At 37.7% G+C, this 20,083-nt stretch overlaps 1 protein-coding gene across 1 annotated transcript in view; it reads left to right on the forward strand.

Moving 5' to 3' along the window:
* LOC309601984 (E3 ubiquitin-protein ligase UHRF2-like) overlaps window positions 1-20,083 on the forward strand; it is a gene marked incomplete at both ends in the record, with an annotated part of 80,759 nt that overhangs the window by 18,553 nt on the left and 42,123 nt on the right. Inside the window, 3 exons of the mRNA XM_082335245.1 lie at window positions 3,186-3,404; window positions 10,938-11,047; window positions 18,623-18,809. Coding sequence (XP_082191371.1) covers window positions 3,186-3,404; window positions 10,938-11,047; window positions 18,623-18,809 — 516 coding nt within the window. The remainder of the gene's footprint in view (window positions 1-3,185; window positions 3,405-10,937; window positions 11,048-18,622; window positions 18,810-20,083) is intronic.

The raw sequence follows: 20,083 nt of genomic DNA on the forward strand, positions 1-20,083 counted from the left end.
AATCCAAGCAAAAAGAGGAATTCATTCACTAATTCCCATCAACAGGCAGATATCCAGCCACTTCTTGGAAAGCAGGGCCTCAGCACACATAACGGTTGCTTGGGAAGACAAACGTCATAACCACAAACATCCCCAACCTTCCTCCTCTTTCCCTGAGCTTTTATTGCTGAGCACAAAGTCACATGGCATGGAATATCCCTTTGGTCAGTTTGGTCAGTTCGGGTCAGCTGTCCCAGCAGTGTCTCCTCCCAACTGCTTGCACACACCCAGCCTACTTGCTGTGGGGGCAGAGTGAGAAACAGAAGGCCTTGATGATGCGTAATTACTGCACGTAACTTCTGTTGTCTCTTAAGGTCACCACAAGATTTTAAAAGAAAGTCAATAAATAAGAAAATACCTTTACTAACCATAATTGTATCTAGCCATATTTTTTTATTCAGGTTTTACTGACATGGATTCTTAGGGAAAGTGAGAAAAATGAAAATTTTACAGTATTTTCTTAGTTTTTGAGCCTTTTTAAGAGGATGTTTTTTTCTCTTGTATTAGCTTGATTTATGTAGCCCTGCATATTCCCATTTTCTGCTACCTTAGTTACATACTCATCATGTATATTTGAGAGTTTAGGTTTTAATTTAACATTGTGGTCATTCATACAAATAACATGTTTAAATATAGGATGAAATTTGACATGGAGTAAGTAGCACTACCTAAATATTTTCTCTATGCTTATTTTGGTTTGTTATTTAGGACAAGTGAAAGGGAAGGAGAGAAATAGTCTAGATGGTGGAGGTCATAAGATGGAAAACATACTAGTTTTTGTGGAATTACAGTATTAGATATATCTGAGGTCAGAATTTTACTATAAAAGTACAATTTATTACTTACATGATGTAATGAGGAACAGCATTATAGTGCTTAATGTACTTAGACATGATTCTAAAAGTGTGAGTTAGACTCAATCTCAAAGGTTTGTGACAAGTGGTGTTCCAGTTATAAAAAAGTATCTAGATGTTCAATCTGTTATGTTGGCTATGGACAAATATGAATGCCAGCTGCTTCTCTCCTGTGTCCCATTGAATATAAATATTGGTGTGCCTTAGCTTATTGAAAGGATTCCTTAGACCAGGCTTAAGGTGAGTGGTAACAACTGTAAAAGCCTCTGCACCTGGTAGTCTTTTAATAATGAGACTTCTTGCACATCAGGCAGAAATTGTGAGACCTAGAGGAGGAAGATATATTCAGTTGACACACTTTTGCCCTCATATCTGTAAAGTTAGAGCACCCCATTACTAAAAGTTGTAGAATAAATAGAGAGATGGAGAAGTCATGTAAACAGTGTGGTTTTTGCAGTACATAAGAATATCCTTGTTTTTTATCCTTGATCCAGCTTCTGGATAACAGAGGTATTGATTTAGACTAAAACCAGATGAATGTCTTGATTATTCAAGTAGAATGGCTTTTTAATTTCATCAGGTGAATGGTTAAAAGGTTACATGTGGGTTTTTTTCTAAAGAAAATATTACAATTATACTTTCCTCAAACCATGTCACTTTGAATTTTTCCTTTTTTGTAAATCAGGAACTTTTTTCTTAAATTGATAATACTGTCTGAGATCAGATGCATGTCTGTGCTGGAAGAGAGGAAGGTAAAGATGACTGTAACTTCTTATATAATGACTTCAGGACTAACTTGGCATCCAGAGAAAACCATGGAGTAATAAGGATGAATATTGTTCCTTTACAGTTCTCCTGTAGTCTGGAAGTTCAGAAGTCAAGCACAAATGAGTGAAGAGAAGGGCTCTCAAGTGTGCTTTGTTTTTGCTAAGTTTCTTAATAAACTCCTGGAAGACATGTAGTTCAGAGCTGATGGAAGAACTTAACTTTTCTTTTCTTTTCTTTTCTTTTCTTTTCTTTTCTTTTCTTTTCTTTTCTTTTCTTTTGTTCTCTTCTCTTCTCTTCTTAACCTGTTTTAGTTTAAGAGGTTATATTTCTATCTTTTTATAACAGTTCACCTTCCTTTTCCTACGGTTATTTTCAGTGTCCACATTGCACAGTTTTTCCAGCACATCATAAGGAGGCTATGCAACCTCTACAGTCACTGCAAAATGGCTTTACACAGAGAATTTAAGACTATGTTATTAAACAGAATTGGCACCTCCAAAACCTTAAGCACCTCTTTTTTATTAATTTATGCTCTTTAACTGTAGTACAATGCCATTCAAATAGCCCTACTTTAATTGTTCTAAATGAACGTCTCTCAACTTGAAAAGGGAATAGAGCTCACTAGAAATTATTCATAATATAGCTGGGATAGGGGAGGGGGGGATAATCAGGTTTCTAGTTAAAAAAAAAACTGCCAAAGAACCCAAAATCCCATAAATGTCTTTTAGTGCACTTTTTTCTTTCTGCCTATTCTTTATTTCTTATAATTTTGCAACCCTTACTGTATCTCATTAAGAGAAATCCTGAAGTAATGCTTCTCTGATTTAACATAATAGGGTTTTAATTTTATAACTGAAGAGAGAAAACACTTTAAAACTATTAGCTCCTATGTCTATTAGAAAGTCTTAGAAATAGTCATGATTTTGGTTATGGATTTCTGCAGTTAGCCATTTTTTAAACATTGTTTGGTAAATGGAATGTGGACTCGTGCAATCTTCATCACGAGATTTTTTTTTATACATGCTGTGTTTGTAGTTTTGATTTTTTTTTAATGAGCTAACATTGTCTTAGCTATGTTGTTATTAAAATTGGTAGAAATGTAACAAATGTATGAAAGCCAAGTTAAACTAGAATTGAGCAGTTCTGAAGATTTGAGTTTTAATCTTTGTTGCTTTTTCACTGTTGGCTTAATTGAGTCCTTTGACTTTACTGAGAACAAATTTGATCTGTGCCTATGTGGAAACTTGAACTTATAAAAAGAAATCATCAAATGTTCATGGATTTTTTTTCCCTTTGGATTGCTAGATGCTTTTTCTGCTATGAGATTAGTCAAGTCACTAGTCAGCATTTAGACTAATATAAAATTTAGAAAAAACATACTAGATCAAATTTTTAAACAGAGTTAAGCATTAACACTCCCAGAAGTTATTTGGAAAATTGTGCTTCTGGAAAACATTTGTCTAACTTACTTCTTACTACTTTGGGAGTACTAATTGTTACTTCTGTTCATTTTTGCCTTTCAAGGTATCCAGAGAATGGCATAGTAGAAATGGACACCAAAAATCTTCGACCACGAGCAAGAACCATTCTGAAGTGGAGTGAACTAAAAGTGGGTGATGTGGTGATGGTTAACTACAATGTTGAGGCTCCAGAAGAAAGAGGATTCTGGTTTGATGCAGAAATTACCTCTCTGAGAGAAATTTCAAGGACTAACAAAGAGGTTCATGCTAAAATTCTGCTGGGGTAAGATTTCTTTGGCTAATATGGAAAGTCTATTTACATTCTTAAACAAGCAAAAAAACCCTAAAACTTTTAGTTTTTGTTTGCTACTCATCATTAGGTTAACATTAACATACTATATTTCCGCAGCTGAGCCAGGTCTGGGGTTTGTCCTCTGCTAGGGGAATTAAGGCACATATCAAATGTTCTAAAGGAATTTCCTTCACACACGAATTCCAGACCTGACTCAGGGATGCAAGCTTCAATGTCTACTGATTGCCATCCTTTCGTTCCTTGCCAGTCCCATTGTCGATGATCTACGCGATAGATCATGGATCTGGCAATATTAAAATAGTGGATTCCATGAGCCAGATATTCCCATTTGTCCTGTAAGTTTAGTGAACCAAGAGTCATAGGAAATTGAGATTTCTTCTTCAGAGTAGCAGGATGTCAAAGGAGACAATCTACAAGAAAAGAACAAAATGCACCCTGTCTAGGCTACAAGTCAAGCAGCAGGTAGTTATTTGAGTTACTCTTTTCAGAATGCCTTCATACAAATCTAATCCTAGTACCTCTGTAATTAGAGCTATGGTGATGGTATTGGTAGGGGGAATACATGCTCGCACTGTAGTCCCTACAAGAGCTTGTGAGGGTGGCGAAAGGAGAGGCTTCTGTAATAGGCGAGTTGGAGGGATCATTGGTAGCTGCAGAATAGGGAAAGGAGAGAGGGGTGAGAATAAATGGTTGGGACCTCAAGGTCAGACTCTGTCAATGATAGTGGAGATACCAAAAACCCAATGCTGAACGGTAATGGATTGTGCACGTCCTTCAGGAAAGGAACATTGCAAAGGACATAATGAAGAATAGGATGTAAAACCTTAAGTGTAAGGGGGCGATCCCCAAGGAGTTTGTGAATATCAGAAAGGGCAAGGAAAGTGAAGTGAAGAGGAGAGGAGAGGAGAATAGTTCAGTTGGAAGGGACCTACAACGATCATCTAGTCCAACTGCCTGACCACTTCAGGGCTGACCAAAAGTTAAAGCATGTTATTAAGGGCATTGACCAAATGCCTCTTAAACACTGACAGGCATGGGGCATCGACCACCACTCTAGGAAGCCTGTTCCAGTGTTTGACCACCCTCCCTGTAAAGAAATGCTTCCTAATGTCAAGTCTGAACCTCCCCTGGCACAGCTTTGAACTGTTCCCACACGTCCTGTCACAGGATACCAGGGAGAAGAGATCAGCACCTCCCTCTCCACTTCCCCTCCTCAGGAAGCTGCAGAGAGCAATGAGGTCACCCCGCAGCCTCCTTTTCTCCAAACTAGACAAGCCCAGAATCCTTAGCCGCTCCTCATAGGACATGCCTTCCAGCCCTTTCACCAGCTTTGTTGCCCTCCTCTGGATGCATTCAAGGTCCTTAAGATCCTTTTTAAATTGTGGGGCCCAGAACTGCACACAGTACTCAAGGTGAGGCTGCACCAGTGCTAAATACAGTGGGATAATCACCTCTTTTGACCAGCCGGTTATACTGTGTTTGATGCACCCCAGGATGCGGTTTGCCCTCTTGGCTGCCAGGGCACACTGCTGACTCCTATTGAGCCTGCTGTCGACCAGCACCCCCAGATCCCTTTCTGCAGGGCTGCTCTCCAGCCACTCCTCTCCCAATTTATACTTGTACCTGGCATTACTCCATCCCAGGTGCAGAATCGGGCATTTGTTCTTGTTAAATTTCATGCCACTGATGATTGCCCAATGCTCCAATCTATCTAGATCCCTCTGCAAAGCCTCTTGTCCCTTGAGAGAGTTAACAGCACCTCCCAGTTTAGCATCATCAGCAAACTTGCTAATGGTGCATTCAACTCCTGCATCCAGATCATTGATAAAAATATTGAACAGAATGGGGCCTAAAAAAAGCATTCTCCCATTCCTGATATGAGGCTTGCACATCTTGCCACCCCTTGCTAACAAAATGAGGATTGCCTTTTCAGGAATGCCCAGGGCCAAATAGTCTTTCCATGCTTCAAGGTGCTTTGGGTCAGGGCCCTTTTGCACAGGCTTAGAGGGATTTTTAACCACCCGGAGACAAGGAGGTTTGGTGGTAACTATAGCTGCATCTTCAGGGAGATGGGTAGATAACAGAACGGGCATAGCAGAAACTACCTCTTATGATACCTGGGTTCTGTACCTGTAAAGCAAGAGCCTATTGACAATAAATGGGCTCTGAGTGGATCAGGACCCTTTTTGACTAGTGGGTGCCACTGGGCCTCAGTGGGACATCCCCATAGGTCTTCCTTTACCATAGGGTTTACATCTAAAATGCAATTGATAACCAACCTATCTATGTGGAGTAGGAAAAAGAGAAAGCCTTGACACTGTATAAGCACTGCTCAGCAGTAGCCAAAACACTGGTGTGTTATCAACGCTGTTTTAGTCACAGATCCAAAGCACAGCACCATGTGGGCTGCTATGAAGAAAATTAACACCATCCTAGCCAGACCCAGTACACCTGTTTAATTTTAGGAACTTAGGTATAGTTCTTCAGAAATTCAGTAGTTTTTTGCATAAATCCACATGACAACTTTAAATAGGCTGTGACATTGCTTATTTTCCCCATCTTAAAGAATGCAGTCTTTACAGTTTCCTTGAAGAATTCACTGCTAGCCTTCTCCTCTCTTGCTAGCTTTCTTTGTCCCTTTGACACAGAGTCCTTTTCTTACCATATCATATTCATAAAGGAACCGAAGGCAGTTGGATTCAGTTTGTTGTCTCCAGCTCTGTAGGAGGATGGAGACACGGGGATGCATGTGTTACCAAGAGTGAAACTGTTACAGTGTAAATTGAAGTGAACGTTTCTTTTTAGCTAAGAAAATGTTTGCTTTAGTGGTGGCACCTTCTAAATTTCACCACAACAAACAGTATCGTAATTCTAAAAGTATTTTCCTTAAAATGATTTTAACCATTCAAATTTTAGAATGCTTTTTATTGTAAGAATGGAGGAATGTTGAATTTTTATGAACATTTCTAATGTAGGACATGATTGATTGGGAGAGACTGGCAGAATATTTTTATGATGAGCCGCAATTTAATATTTTGCTTACGTACCAGAAATAGTTGCATTTTTTAAATGTGAAAGACCTTGAGTTGGTAGCTTTTGCAAGCATATGCAAATCTGTTTTGAGTATTGCTTTTAAATTTGGGTTAACAGGAGTGACTTAGATGAAATATTTCAGTATATTATGGCTTCCTGTGGTTCAAAATGTAGAGGAGGCATATGAATTAATTTTGGAGACAATTGTCATTTAAGAAAAAAACACCCTCAAATCTAAAACAAGACATTGAATAGGAAGTTTGAATTATTAACCACAAACTTAGCAAGGGAGAAGTATTTTTTAAAATTAAAAACAATCCAGAGATCTCAAGATCATGGGATAATTCAGGTTGGAAGGAGCCTCAAGTTGTCTCTAGTCCAACTTCTCAAAGCAGGGTCAGCTATGATGTCAGACCAGGTTGCTCAGGGCTTTATTCAGTCTGATCTTGAAAACCTCCAAGAATGGAGACTGCACAACCTCTCTGGATGCCTGCTCCGCTGCTTGACTGTCCTTATGGTTTTTCCATTATATTTATTGTAATGCATTTAATATGTGTATGACATTTGGTGAACTGCAGAAATGGACTTCATGACCTTCTGCAAAACAAAACTGTCCAGAGGTTCATTTATATGAACCTTTGATTATTGATAATGTTTTTAAAACTGCTCTTTGGGGTAGTTTTTTTTGTGGCAAGGGTTCTTTTGTTCCCTCCCCCTGCCATTAAAATGGGTTAACCAAAATATGCTTTATTTTGGCAAAAACAGATATTTCAGGTGGTGTCTACATTATCTAATAAAAACTCTTTATTTCAGTTAGAAATTTCATGGATCAATTTTAAATTTTTTTTTTAAACCTAAGTAACCTGATAGTTATTTTTAAATTTTGAAGATGGTAAGTAGATATGACTCCCTATAGTATTCTTATTTCACTACCCTGTGGAAGAAATTTGAAAAAGCCACAATAGAGAAATATTGTATTCCAGGATGGTGAATTTATTTGACCAGATAAAGTACATTTTCTAAGTAGAATCTTATTTATTTCAGTGAGTATTCTGCCTGACTAAGTGTTCAGGCTTCATTGATGTGTTAATAGCTTATACATGTGGCCAATCAACTATGACAGTATGCAGAAAGCAAGATTTTATGAGCCCTGATGTTTCTTATGATTCATCCAGGTATAATTCTGAGTCACCTGAGTTACCCCAGTCATTCATCTCAATTAATGGTAAAAGTACAAGATAAACTTCCTGGAACTGATAAACTTGTGTAAAGAATATGCTTCAACGGGAATTACTTGATTTCAGGTATTTGGGTTTGTACAATTAATCCTTTAGTGTTAGTGTTAGTTATTAATTCTTTTCAATAAAAACTGTAATTTATCATGAGAGACTTATTTTTAGGTGATTAATTATTTGTTAACTACTTAAGAAAAAAACTTGGCAGGCAGTAAAGGGAGGCAGAACACTTGCAGTTTTTCCATTCACTGACTCTTTCTCTCTTCAGTATTAAGTTTAAGAGGGCTTGAATATTTGATTCAAAATAATACAACTTTTTATTGATCTTTATTGCTTTTGACAAAGGTGTCATTGAGTTGCTGGCACAATGACAGGAAATAACAAGGGCATGTATGTTTACATTGTATATAGTGATGGTGTAGAGTCAATAAAACTTGTGATGAGGAAAATGTATTTTTTACTGTATTTTTGACTTGCATATCTGTTATGTGGTATTTCTTTACTCATTTCTCAGTCAAACCCTAGTGGAAAACTCTTGAAAAATTTGTCATCATTACTTCATTTTTTGGGAAACCAAGAAAAATTAGAGAACATTATCAAAGAGAAGAGCAAAACTGAACAAAGATCCCCCCCAAAAAATCATTGCAACAGTAGATCTAACCATATATTAATAATTCTCATTTGTTCTGTATCTGCACTGCAGTTAAAGGTTGTCATTGTAGTGTTTCTAAAGCCTATCCAAACCAGACTTAATGCAGCTTAAATACAAATATCAGCAAAGCTGTGATGCTATAAGCACAGATCAGGTCTGCCCAAGAATGTTGGACTCTTATGACTCTGATCATACTTCATTATTTTCAGTTCAGAGTGGTCATTCCTGTTTCTCTGATACCCCAGAGAACTTGCAACTCAATTTACAGTATCTCTGAAATTCATCTATTCTTCCTTTCTTTGGGAAGTATTTATTTCACGGTGAAACCAATTATTAGTAATTAGGGCATTATGTTTTTTGTCTCTGAACTTTCAAGGAAGCATATATGTACCTGTTGGCGGAGGGTCACTGGGAGACAAACCTCTCATATTTTATCCAGACTTCGGTAGCTGGCTGACAATGAGAGTCACAATACCAAAAAAGTTCAAATGCTGCTTTGTCTTTTTTGTTTGCTAGACTTCAAGGTTGATGAACACTCACTTTTTCTTCACTCAGTTAATATATTAAGGCATTTGAAGTTTTGAATTTAGCAAGGGCCTCTCTCAATACCATGAGTTGTCTTATTTAAATCTTTGGATTAATTCAAGGCTAACAGTAAAATCAGTTCACTACAGATTCACTATACATCTTTCTCCAAGCAAATATATTATGAATTTGAGAAATTCATTAGAGTAGCAATAATGGAAGGTAGCAGTAAAGATCTTTAAATATGTCATAGTTTTGTATTTCAATCATCTGTTAGTTCTACAGATTGTGTTGGGCTTTCTGCTCTTAATCAGTGCTTTTCCAAACGTTTTTGCATTTTGTAGATCGCTGTCTTTTTATTGTGTTTTTACATTTAACCTGATGGATTTTGAGCCTTTCTATCTTCCTCATTTAGACACAACTTCTGCTTTTTGTAGGATGCTTTCTTGCTTCTTGTAATTTCCATTTCCCTGCTGTTTAGCCTTGCTTGGATTCCTTTCACTCATTCTTGATATTTTGATAGGTGGTGCACATTTGTTCTCAGTGTCCAGTATCTTGTCTAAGTAGTCTTCACACTGCCTGTAGAGATTTTACTCTTAATTATTTTTTGAGGAAGCTTTTGTATTTCTATTTAATTTTCCTTTTTGAAATTGAACGTAACTTGGCTTTTCTTGCTCTTGCAAAGATACTGAATTTAAGTACATCATTACAGAGCAACGGAATAATGCAATGAACCAGGTCTTGCAGAGTGGACCAAGTCACTCAGGACCAAGAGTTCTTCAGCTTTTGTGGATTCCTGGCTAGCTGCTCCAAGGAACCATCATTGGCAGTGTCTAAAAATTTAATCTTGACATTGGGTCTAGTACCCGATCTAGTATTTTTATGTTTCCTTTCTTAGTATGTCTGATGGCCTTCAACATCTCATAGTTGCTATTATCATGTTGTTTGGGTGCACAATAATGCAGTCCTAATGCTATATTTTTTTCTATTTAGACCTGGAATTTCAGTTTCTATAGATTCCCTTACTGATGTTTATATATATTCATGTGGTATAATTCCATATCCAAGATAATATCTTTTTTTCATCTAACACCTTTGGTACTTGCTGCTTGAGCTTTGAAGACATGTTTTTGTTGAGATGCAGAATGTTACTTCTGGTTCATTTCTCAAAATAGCTCTCATCATAACATAGTGGCATGTGGTCTAACAATTTGCTGAAACATTCTTGACCAGCTCTATTAAAGTTTACGTGTCAAAAAAACCTGTCTATAGACTTCTTGCACACACGTAGCTTATTTCCCTATAGGTAACAAAGCTTCTTAAAGGGAATCCTTGATTGATGTGATTTAGAGCCACTCATCATTGTGATTATCCCCTGTCCCAAGGTCCTAGTTGAGATACAGTAACTAAATTCAGCATCTAAGTAATCATAAACAGCAAGGTTGGAAGGGACTGAATGAGTTCCTCTTAGACAATTCTTTAAGATAAACTGTATCTGTTGTTATTTCTGAAAGGCATTTGTCTAACCTGTTACTAAAGGCATCCTTTTCTTGTCCCCTCTTTCTTCTTTCTCTTCTCTCCTCCAGCCAAAAATTACATATTTATATTTCTATATTTTGCATTATATACACACAAACACACGTGCGCGCGCACGGACACAAACATGCATGTATACATATATACTTTCAATTGAATATACTTTCAATTCAAAGTTTCCTGATATTTAGAAGTAAAATGAGGCATAACTGTGTGTTGGTTTAAGATAAAATCACTGTTGTGGTGTGTATTATATTAGAAGTATTCTTAGAAGAATCAAGCTGGACAATGAAACATTGTATTGGGATGTTCTTCATTTGTGCCACTAAGTAGACTGTATACCGTGTTTTGATTTTGCTACATTAGAACACTGCATTGAATTATGTTTGTGAAGTCAATAAAAACTATTTTATCATTGATAAAACAGATGCGAGTTAACTATACTTTGCTTAGGGTTTGCCAATTATAGAGGCTGACTGAGAAACAGAGTTCAATGTACTTTATTATATTTTTATTTTTCAGAGGCCCAGAAGATGCAATAAATGACTGCAGAATCCTTTTTATAGAGGAAATGTACAAGATTGAAAAGCCAGGAGCTTATCCACTGACATTTGGAGATGGAGATTTCAAAAGTATGCTTTTTTTATTGTATGATTAAGACTGTTAGTTAAATATTTGAATGGCATTAAAAAAATAAGGGATCAGAGCAGAGAATTAATTTAATTAAGGTTTCTTTTGTGTGTAATAAAAGAATTGTTATTACACAGATTTTTGGTTTGAAAAGTTTTTACTGTAATGTAACTTTATTATATGGCATACTGAGAATAAATTTTTGATGTAATATATCAAGACATTAGTGCTATGAATATAATCTCATAAGCAGGTAAATGGCTGATATTTTAGATAATCTATATGGACTGAGTTCATAGTCTGAGATAAGTTACTAGGCAGGTATCCGAATCATAAAACTTACTATCATAACTGACATCTCATTTGAGTTCTTAAAAGATGCAAAAGACTGAAAGAGTCAATACTGCTATCTTTAACACTGGCATTATCTAAGAATGAAAAATCATTAGCTGTGTAGAGCAAGAAAGTGTCAAGCTTGCTAGAACTATGAAAAAAACAGTTATATTTGATTTTAGATTATTATCTGACCACTTATGTCCTTCTGAACACCAAAAGGACGAGGAAAAGGCTGAGGTACTTAATGCCTTCTTTGCCTCAGTCTTTAATAGTCAGACCAGTTGTTCTCTGGGTACCCAGCCCCCTGAGCTGGAAGACAGGGACAGGGAACAGAATGAAGCCCCCATAATCCAAGGGGAAATGGTTAGCGACCTGCTACACCACGTAGACGCACACACAAGTCTATGGGGCCGGATGGGATCCACCCAAGGATACTGAGGGAGCTGGCGGAAGTGCTTACAAAGACACTTTCAATCATTTATTGGCAGTCCTGGCTAACCAGGGAAGTCCCAGTTGACTGGAGGCTAGCAAATGTGACGCCCATGTACAAGAAGGGCCGGAAGGAGGATCTGGGGAACTACAGGCCTGTCAGCCTGACCTCGGTGCTGGGGAAGGTTATGGAGCAGATCATCTTGAGTGCCATCACGTGGCATGTAAAGGACAACCAGGGGATCAGGCCCAGTCAGCATGGGTTTATGAAAGGCAGGTCCTGCTTGACTAACCTGGTCTCCTTCTATGACAAGGTGACCCGCTTAGTGGATGTGGATGTTGTCTACCTGGACTTTAGTAAGGCCTTTGACACCGTTTCCCACAGCATTCTCCTGGAGAAACTGGCTGGTCGCGGCTTGGACAGGCGTACTCTTCGCTGGGTAAAAAATTGGCTGGCTGGCCGGGCCCAAAGAGGTGTGGTGAATGGAGTTAAATCCAGTTGGCAGCCGGTCACAAGTGGTGTTCCCCAGGGCTCAGTGTTGGGGCCAGTCCTGTTCAATATCTTTATCAATGATCTGGATGAGGGGATTGAGTGCACCCTCAGTAAGCCTGCAGACGAACCAAGTCGGGCAGGAGTGTTGATCTGCTGGAGGGTAGGACGGCCCTACAGTGGGATCTGGCCAGGCTGGATCGATGGGCCAAGGCCGACTGTATGAGGTTCAACAAGGCTCAGGGCCGGGTCCTGCACTTGGGTCACAACAACCCCATGCAACGTGATACGCTTGGGGAAGAGTGGCTGTGGCTGGAAAGCTGCCCGGCAGAAAAGGACCTAGGGATGTTGGTCGACAGCCGGCTGAATATGAGCCAGCAGTGTGCTCAGGTGGCCAAGAAGGCCAATAGCATCCTGGCTTGTGTCAGAAATAGTGTGGCCAGCAGGACTAGGGAAGTGATCATCCCCCTGTACTCGGCACTGGTGAGGCCGCACCTCGAATGCTGTGTTCACTTTTGGGCCTCTCACTACAAGAAGGACATCGAGGTACTAGAGCATGTCCAGAGGAGGGCAACGAAGCTGGTGAAGGGTCTAGAGCACAAGTCTTACGAGGACCGGCTGAGGGAACAGGGGTTGTTTAGCCTGGAGAAGAGGAGGCTGAGGGGAGACCTTATCGCTCTCTACAACTACCTGAAAGGAGGTTGTAGCGAGGTGGGGGTCGGTCTCTTCTGCCAAGTAACAAGCGACAGGACGAGAGGAAACGGCCTCAAGCTGCGCCAGGGGAGGTTTAGGTTGGATATTAGGAAAAACTTCTTCACCGAAAGTGTAGTCAGGCATTGGAACAGGCTGCCCAGGGAAGTGGTTGAGTCCCCATCCCTGGAGGTATTTAAAAGACGGGTAGGTGTCGTGCTCGAGGACATGGTTTAGTGGTAGACTTGGCAGTGATAGGTTAATGGTTGGACTCGATGATCTTAAGGGTCTTCTCTAACCTTAATGATTCTATGATTCTATGATTCTAATATTTGTGTCATTGTATGTAGGTGTCATTAATACACAAGACTTTATTTGCAGTGTACTATTAAAGAAATGATGTCATATTAAAAATCAGTGTTTTTTCAAAAAGCAAATTCCATTTGGAAATATATTCATAAAAGTAGAAATGTAATTTTCAATAAATGAAGGGATTTAAGCAATTTATTTTTTTACTTGTTTATTATTTATTTTTCTCAGATTAGTTAATGAAAACTAACCATCCATTCTATTTATGTTCTCTTAGTCACTTTAAGGGTGATTCTCAACATTTTAAAATAATATTTTTGTGATAAACTGACAGTTTGAGAAATTTTTAAATTTAGAGATAGTCATTCTTTGCTTTATTTAATTAATTTAATTATTTTATTAATTCATTTTTATTTATTTATTAATTTCATTAATTTATTTAATTTTTAATAAATTTAATTTATTTAATTACGTACACCCTTACAGTGCAGTGTAACTAAGTTTAAAGTTCTGTTTTATGTAAATGATTACTTTATCACTAACTTTAGGTCATGGATTAGGCTTCAGGCCTTATTTATTTTACATTCTATATTTTCCTGCACTGGGTCCCTGTTTTATTCTATAAGAATCAAGTTTTCAGTTCCTACTCATTTTCAGTTACTACTGTCACGTCTTATTTCTTTAATTGTCTCCTTATTTGTAACTTGTTCTCAAACCTTTCACATAATTCCTATCTTTGTATAAATCTGCACCTATATGGTTTTTATGAAATTCTCGATCTCCTTTTCATTTCTTTCAAGTTTATTTTTTACAAAACATCATAATTAAGTGTAAGACAACAATATTAACTTACATTTTAACCTCAAAGATTTAATTGTTAATTTACTGCTGGCTATGTAACTTTATTCCTTTGTCTTCATCTACTTTTTTTTCCCCCAAAGTCCAACTTCCTCACCACACTGTTTACTTCATTTTCTCCTGCTGTTATTCTGATCTTTTTTTTGTAAGCTGTCCTGAATTTGTTCTGTGAAACACAGTGCACTATAGTTTTCTTATTGCTTATGGCTTAACTGATTTCTTTATTGCTCCTTTGTATTTGCCTCCCTAGTCCTACTCTACATTTAAAAATTAGCTGTCTAAATACATACAGCTCACTTTTAGTTTATTTGTATGCTAAGAAAAACAGTAGACTGGTATTTTAATAACAGTAGCTAGAATTCAAAGAGAATGAATTGGCCTGAAATGCTCCATGAGTTTCTATGGAGCAAGGTCAGAGAATGTGCTGAAATTAGGAGCTCTAGAACATATTTTAGATGTTTTTATACAAAACAGAACTGGTCATCAACACGTTACTTTAATTTCCATCAGAATCTAAATTTGTACTACAAACATTAGATAAGTTTTTTCCTACAAAAGAAGGGAATATGAAAGAACATATGCAACTAAATTTTACAGTGGTGGTAGGGGTGAACAGGCTCATCTATCCAAACAACAGTGCAAATAAAATCAATGCAATTTGAGTTATTAAACCAGTTTAAAACAGAAATGGGAAAAGGATATTTTCTGGCCCAGTCCTTCCCCTTCCTCTCACTGAGTTTGCTTTGAGGTTCCTCTGTTAGAGGACATGAGGAAACTCTTGCAAATTGATTGTTATAACTAATAAAAGTGGCTTTTCATTTTGTTTTTCTCATCTATCTTAAACTTTTTATTGTATCCTTTTACCTTTGTCCTAAAGTAGTAGTAGTAACAGGAGCCAAATGCTATCTGGTAGGCCTCAAGGTATATCACAGAATCATAGAATCATTTAGGTTGGAAAAGACCTTTAAGATCATCACATCCAACCGTTAACCTAGCACTGCCAAGTCTACCACTAAACCATGTCCCTAAACACCACATCTACACATCTTTTAAATACCTCCAGGGATGGGGACTTAACCACTTCCCTGGGCAGCCTGTTCCAGTGCCTGACTACCTTTTCGGTGAAGAAATTTTTCCTAATATCCAATCTAAACCTGCCCTGGCACAACTTGAGGCCATTTCCTCTCGTCCTATCACTCATTACTAGGGAGAAGAGACCGACCCCCACCTCGCTACAACCTCCTTTCAGGTAGTTGTAGAGAGCAATAAGGTCTCCCCTCAGCCTCCTTTTCTCCAAGCTAAACAACCCCAGTTCGCTCAGCTGCTCCTCGTATGATTAGCACCCCCAGGTCCTTTTCCTCCAGGCAGCTTTCCAGCCACTCTTCCCCAAGTCTATCACGTTGCATGGGGTTGTTGTGACCCAAGTGCAGGACCTGGCACTTAGCCTCGTTGAACCTCATACAGTTGGCCTGGGCCCATCGATCCAGCCTGGCCAGATCACTTCTTCTTTTAAAAGTAAGAAAAGGATATTCTTAATTTATAGCATTTCTGACAGTCTAGAGCTGCTTGGGAGCGTCAGAAAACAGTTCTGTTTATCCAAGTGAATGATATAATTAAATATTGCAGTAGTTCCAGAGAACCAGAAGATCAAGTTGTAAACTTCATAGGATGGTTGAAGAAAATGCGATATGGGGAAAAGAGAAGCTAATTTAAACTTTGTCTCATACTAGTCATTTGTCCATTATTATCAAAGGTGTCTTGATTCTCTAGATCAGTGAACACCAAAGTGGGATGTATGCACCCCAGGGGATGTGCAAGACAATCCATTGGGGTGCAGGAAGAAAATAATTTTTGTACTGTTAAAAAAGAAAATAAAAGAAAAGAAAAGAAAATTTAAAATAGTGTTTATTTCATCTTTATCTCATCCTTTTTTAATTTCTTTTTCTGTGTATGTTTTATAATGTACATAATATATTAGTACAGTAGTACATGTATATAATTTATAAATAAATATACATATATTGGCAGTGCATGCTCAAAAGTTTTTTACTGATGGGGTGCGCAAACAAAAAATTTGGAGAGCACTGCTTCCAACCCAAACTCTCAATCAATCATTCCAGTTACTCCTTGTCCTCTGATTCAAGGCCCATTTCTTCACTGAAGTAAGAAAAATGTTCCTTCAGCTGTCTGGAAGTGCTCTGGTCATCACATTACTTAGTTGTTGTTATTATTATATCCTGTATCACATCATCATAGTTTAGTTTGTCAGATTCACTTCCATAGTCTTTCTTGATGGTTTTCACACAGAAATACTCACTCCAAAATTGTTTTCCTTTAATGCTACAGTTCTTTGAGCTGTGGTCAAGTGCTCTTAAGTCTTCTCTTCCTTCTAAACTTATACTTGTTTCAGACACTTTCTGTAATAGTTAATTCTGCTACATGTATTCAATTTACCTACTCTCTCCTTTGCATTTAATATAAGACTATTAAATGTTCTCCTTTTTCTGTAAAGGCATTTCTTACCTTAGCTGAGGAATCAGTACCTATGCTGTTACTATATGAAGGATACATTGGTCCAAATTCCCAAATGAGCAGAAACTGAAGGGTAGCATTAATTCAATTTCTGTAAAAATAAACTATATGAAAATTGGTGATCTGGGATCATCTGTCATCCTTGATTAATAATTCTTATATCCCTCTGGATATTAATTTTTTAGAGGGATGGAGTTTTTCTGAGTTGTAATTTGCTCTTCATAGGTCTTAAGCTATACATTTAGGATTTATTAATATCTACATTTAAGAAAACTCCTGCTGAAGAATGCGCCAAGATCTGATCTGTAGGAAGAGTGTACAGGTGGAGTAGTGGTGGTGAGGAATCAGAGAAGCTGCTGATTGGTCACTTTAATTGTTGCTTGTACATGCGGCAGAAGAAATTCCATTAATCCAGGGAGAAAAATGCCTCATTATAAAAGCACCATTTTCAAATAGGGACAATGCTCATATGTGTAAAGAATTGAGTCCTATTGATGTAATAATGCATAAAAGCAGTAATCTGGTCATTTTACAACGCTAATGTAGGCTGATCCAAGTGCTTAACTTTCAGTAAACCAACATCATAATTAAACGTATTCTTTCATTTGACTGTTTGAACTAAGAGGAAAAAATGATTTATTACTAAGAATAAAGATGAAACATCTATTTTTTCAGATTTAAATAAAAATTATCTTGAATTGATGAAATTAGAATAAAACTGTATTATTCTTTATTTATCAACCCTGTGCATTTTTTGAATTGCAACACTAGAAAGGACTGTAGTTTCACAGTTCTGTTCAAGTCCTTCTACAGACAGTCCTGCCAAGGCAACTTGCAGAACAATATCTTCTCATGACCTAGTCCATGAAAATGAGTCTATTCATTCACATTAATAAGTGCTAAGTCTTCATAAAATTAGTTAGATATTATAATAGACTCAGTGCAGTCAAGCTGCCAGTGAATTGTGTTGCCACTGTTTGAGTGTGTAGAGCTGTTTTCTTTCTTTTTTACATCCCCCATGCCCCCATTCCCCGATAGCCAGGGTAGCAGAGCAATAGGCTAGGTTGCAACCTAACCTGTGTCATGGTTTAACCCCAGCCAGCAACTAAGCACCACACAGCCGCTCGCTCACTCCCCCCCGGCCCCGGTGGGATGGGGGAGAGAATCGGAAGGGTGAAAGTCAGAAAACTCGTGGGCTGAGATAAGAACAGTTTAATAATCGAAGTAAAATAAAGTAGAATAGTAGTAATAGCAATAGCAATAGTAATATAATACAATAATAATGTACAAAGCAAGAGATACACTATACAGTTGCTCACCACCTGCCGACCGATGCCCAGCACGTCCCCGAACAGCGATTGCTGCCCCCCGGCCAACTCCCTCAGTTCATATACTGAGCATGATGTCATATGGTATGGAACAGCCCTTTGGCCAGTCTGGGTCAGCTGTCCTGGCTGTGCTCCCTCCCAGCTTCTTGTGCACCTGGCAGAGCATGGGAAGCTGAAAAGTCCTTGACTGGTGTAAGCACTACTTAGCAACAACTAAAACATCAGTGTGTTATCAACATGATTCTCATCCTAAATCCAAAACACAGCACTATACCAGCTACTAGGAAGAAAATTAACTCTATCCCAGCTGAAACCAGGACACCTGGAAAATGACAATGACCCTTTTATAAATGTTAGGCTGAAGAACACAAGTTGATAATGACGGTAGCTGCTTAGTCATGTAGTAATACATAAGTGTTATATAGGTATAAACTGTTCCTATTGGCTTGATCTTTTTAAACCCAGACTTCATTGTAATAGCAAAGCTACTGCATCCATGGCATGTTCATGTGGACACACATATATATATTCTTCTGCCATTATGTTGTATTTATAAGTCTGAAATCAGTTTTCTAAGACCTGTGGCTTTTTATCTTTTTTGATAGGAAAGAGTGGCCCTGAATGCAAGCACTGCAGGGCTGACCCAGATAAGGAATGTCGCTTTTGCTCCTGTTACTTGTGTGGTGGAAAACAGGATGCTCACATGCAACTCCTTTGTGATGAATGTAATATGGCTTATCATATATACTGCCTGAACCCTCCCTTAAGCAAGATACCAGAAGATGAGGATTGGTAAATATACAAGGATGATTTACTTATGTATATTCCCATTCTACACAAGGTACCTCTTTGTTATTTGCAACTAGAGGAATTACTGAAGAGCTTTTATATTTCTGGTATGTTTTTCATCCTTGCACTGTATGTAAACATATTTACATTTTCTGTTAAGATTCTATTTATAAATATAATTCATAAACTATTGGTATTGAGCATTATTGATCATTACAGAATTTCAGAAATTAGCTTGTTCAGTTTATGACCTCTGTGACATTAACTGATGTTATTAGACTTAATTAGCACCACCTACAGTGGTGCTTCCCCAACCTTTTGGGTTTTTTTATTCGGGCTTCATTGTTGCTTCTCCTTTAATCCTTTTCTTTCCCTTCAATCTCAGCCCTTGTTGCTGTCTGCTTGCCCTTCCCTTATCCTATAGCTGCCTCATTAATTTTTTCTGCTGTGAGAAAACCACTACCTTACTCCTCCCCATTTCCAGTAACTCTAGCCAAACCAGTAGGCCTTGGTGGATTCAGCTAACTCCATTCTGAGCTGACTCTGCATGGAGCCAGCATCAGCCCATTGAAGCTTATCATCTTGAGCTCCATACCACATCACACCTGTATCAGTTATGTGCAACTCATGCCATTTGTACTTATAACCTGCTTGTAAAATATGTTAAATGCTAATCTTTTTTAAGTGACTTATAAATAGAACTTTAGAATTCAATTTTCCATTATGAATACATCAATAGATGTCTATGGACATATTTTAAAGAAAAACTTTGAACTGCACTTTGTGATAGATTTTAGTGGAACTACACACTTCAAATATAAAATATTTTAAGCACTTCAGAAGTTTTAACATTCTATGGAAGTAAATAACTTAGTGTACTATATTACATCAGCTGCCTCATATTGAGTAAGTTTGTTTAGAGTTCAGTGTCTAATGCTCTACCTTTTTTCCTGGGCTAATATATTTCAGTTTCCCCAGACTCCAGTTATATTTATACCTATGTGCAACTTCAGTTATGACATTTGGTGAGGGTTTTTTTCATTGTGTATATGTGCACACTGAGATGCTTCTGCTGATTTAAAAGGAAATAGACATTTCCTTTTGAATATCCTGAACTGAAAAGAATTTTACTCATATTTGCTCTGTTTGGAGAAACTGCTGAATTTGAACACTATCTAGAAAATATTTTCAATACATATTGCAAAACGTATGAGTTGTTGGGACTAAATATAGCAATTATTCTCTGTGTGCTTCCCATTTCTTGTATATGTAAAATG

Source organism: Platalea leucorodia (assembly GCF_965183815.1).
Source record: "Platalea leucorodia genome assembly, chromosome: W".
NCBI lineage: Eukaryota > Metazoa > Chordata > Aves > Pelecaniformes > Threskiornithidae > Platalea > Platalea leucorodia.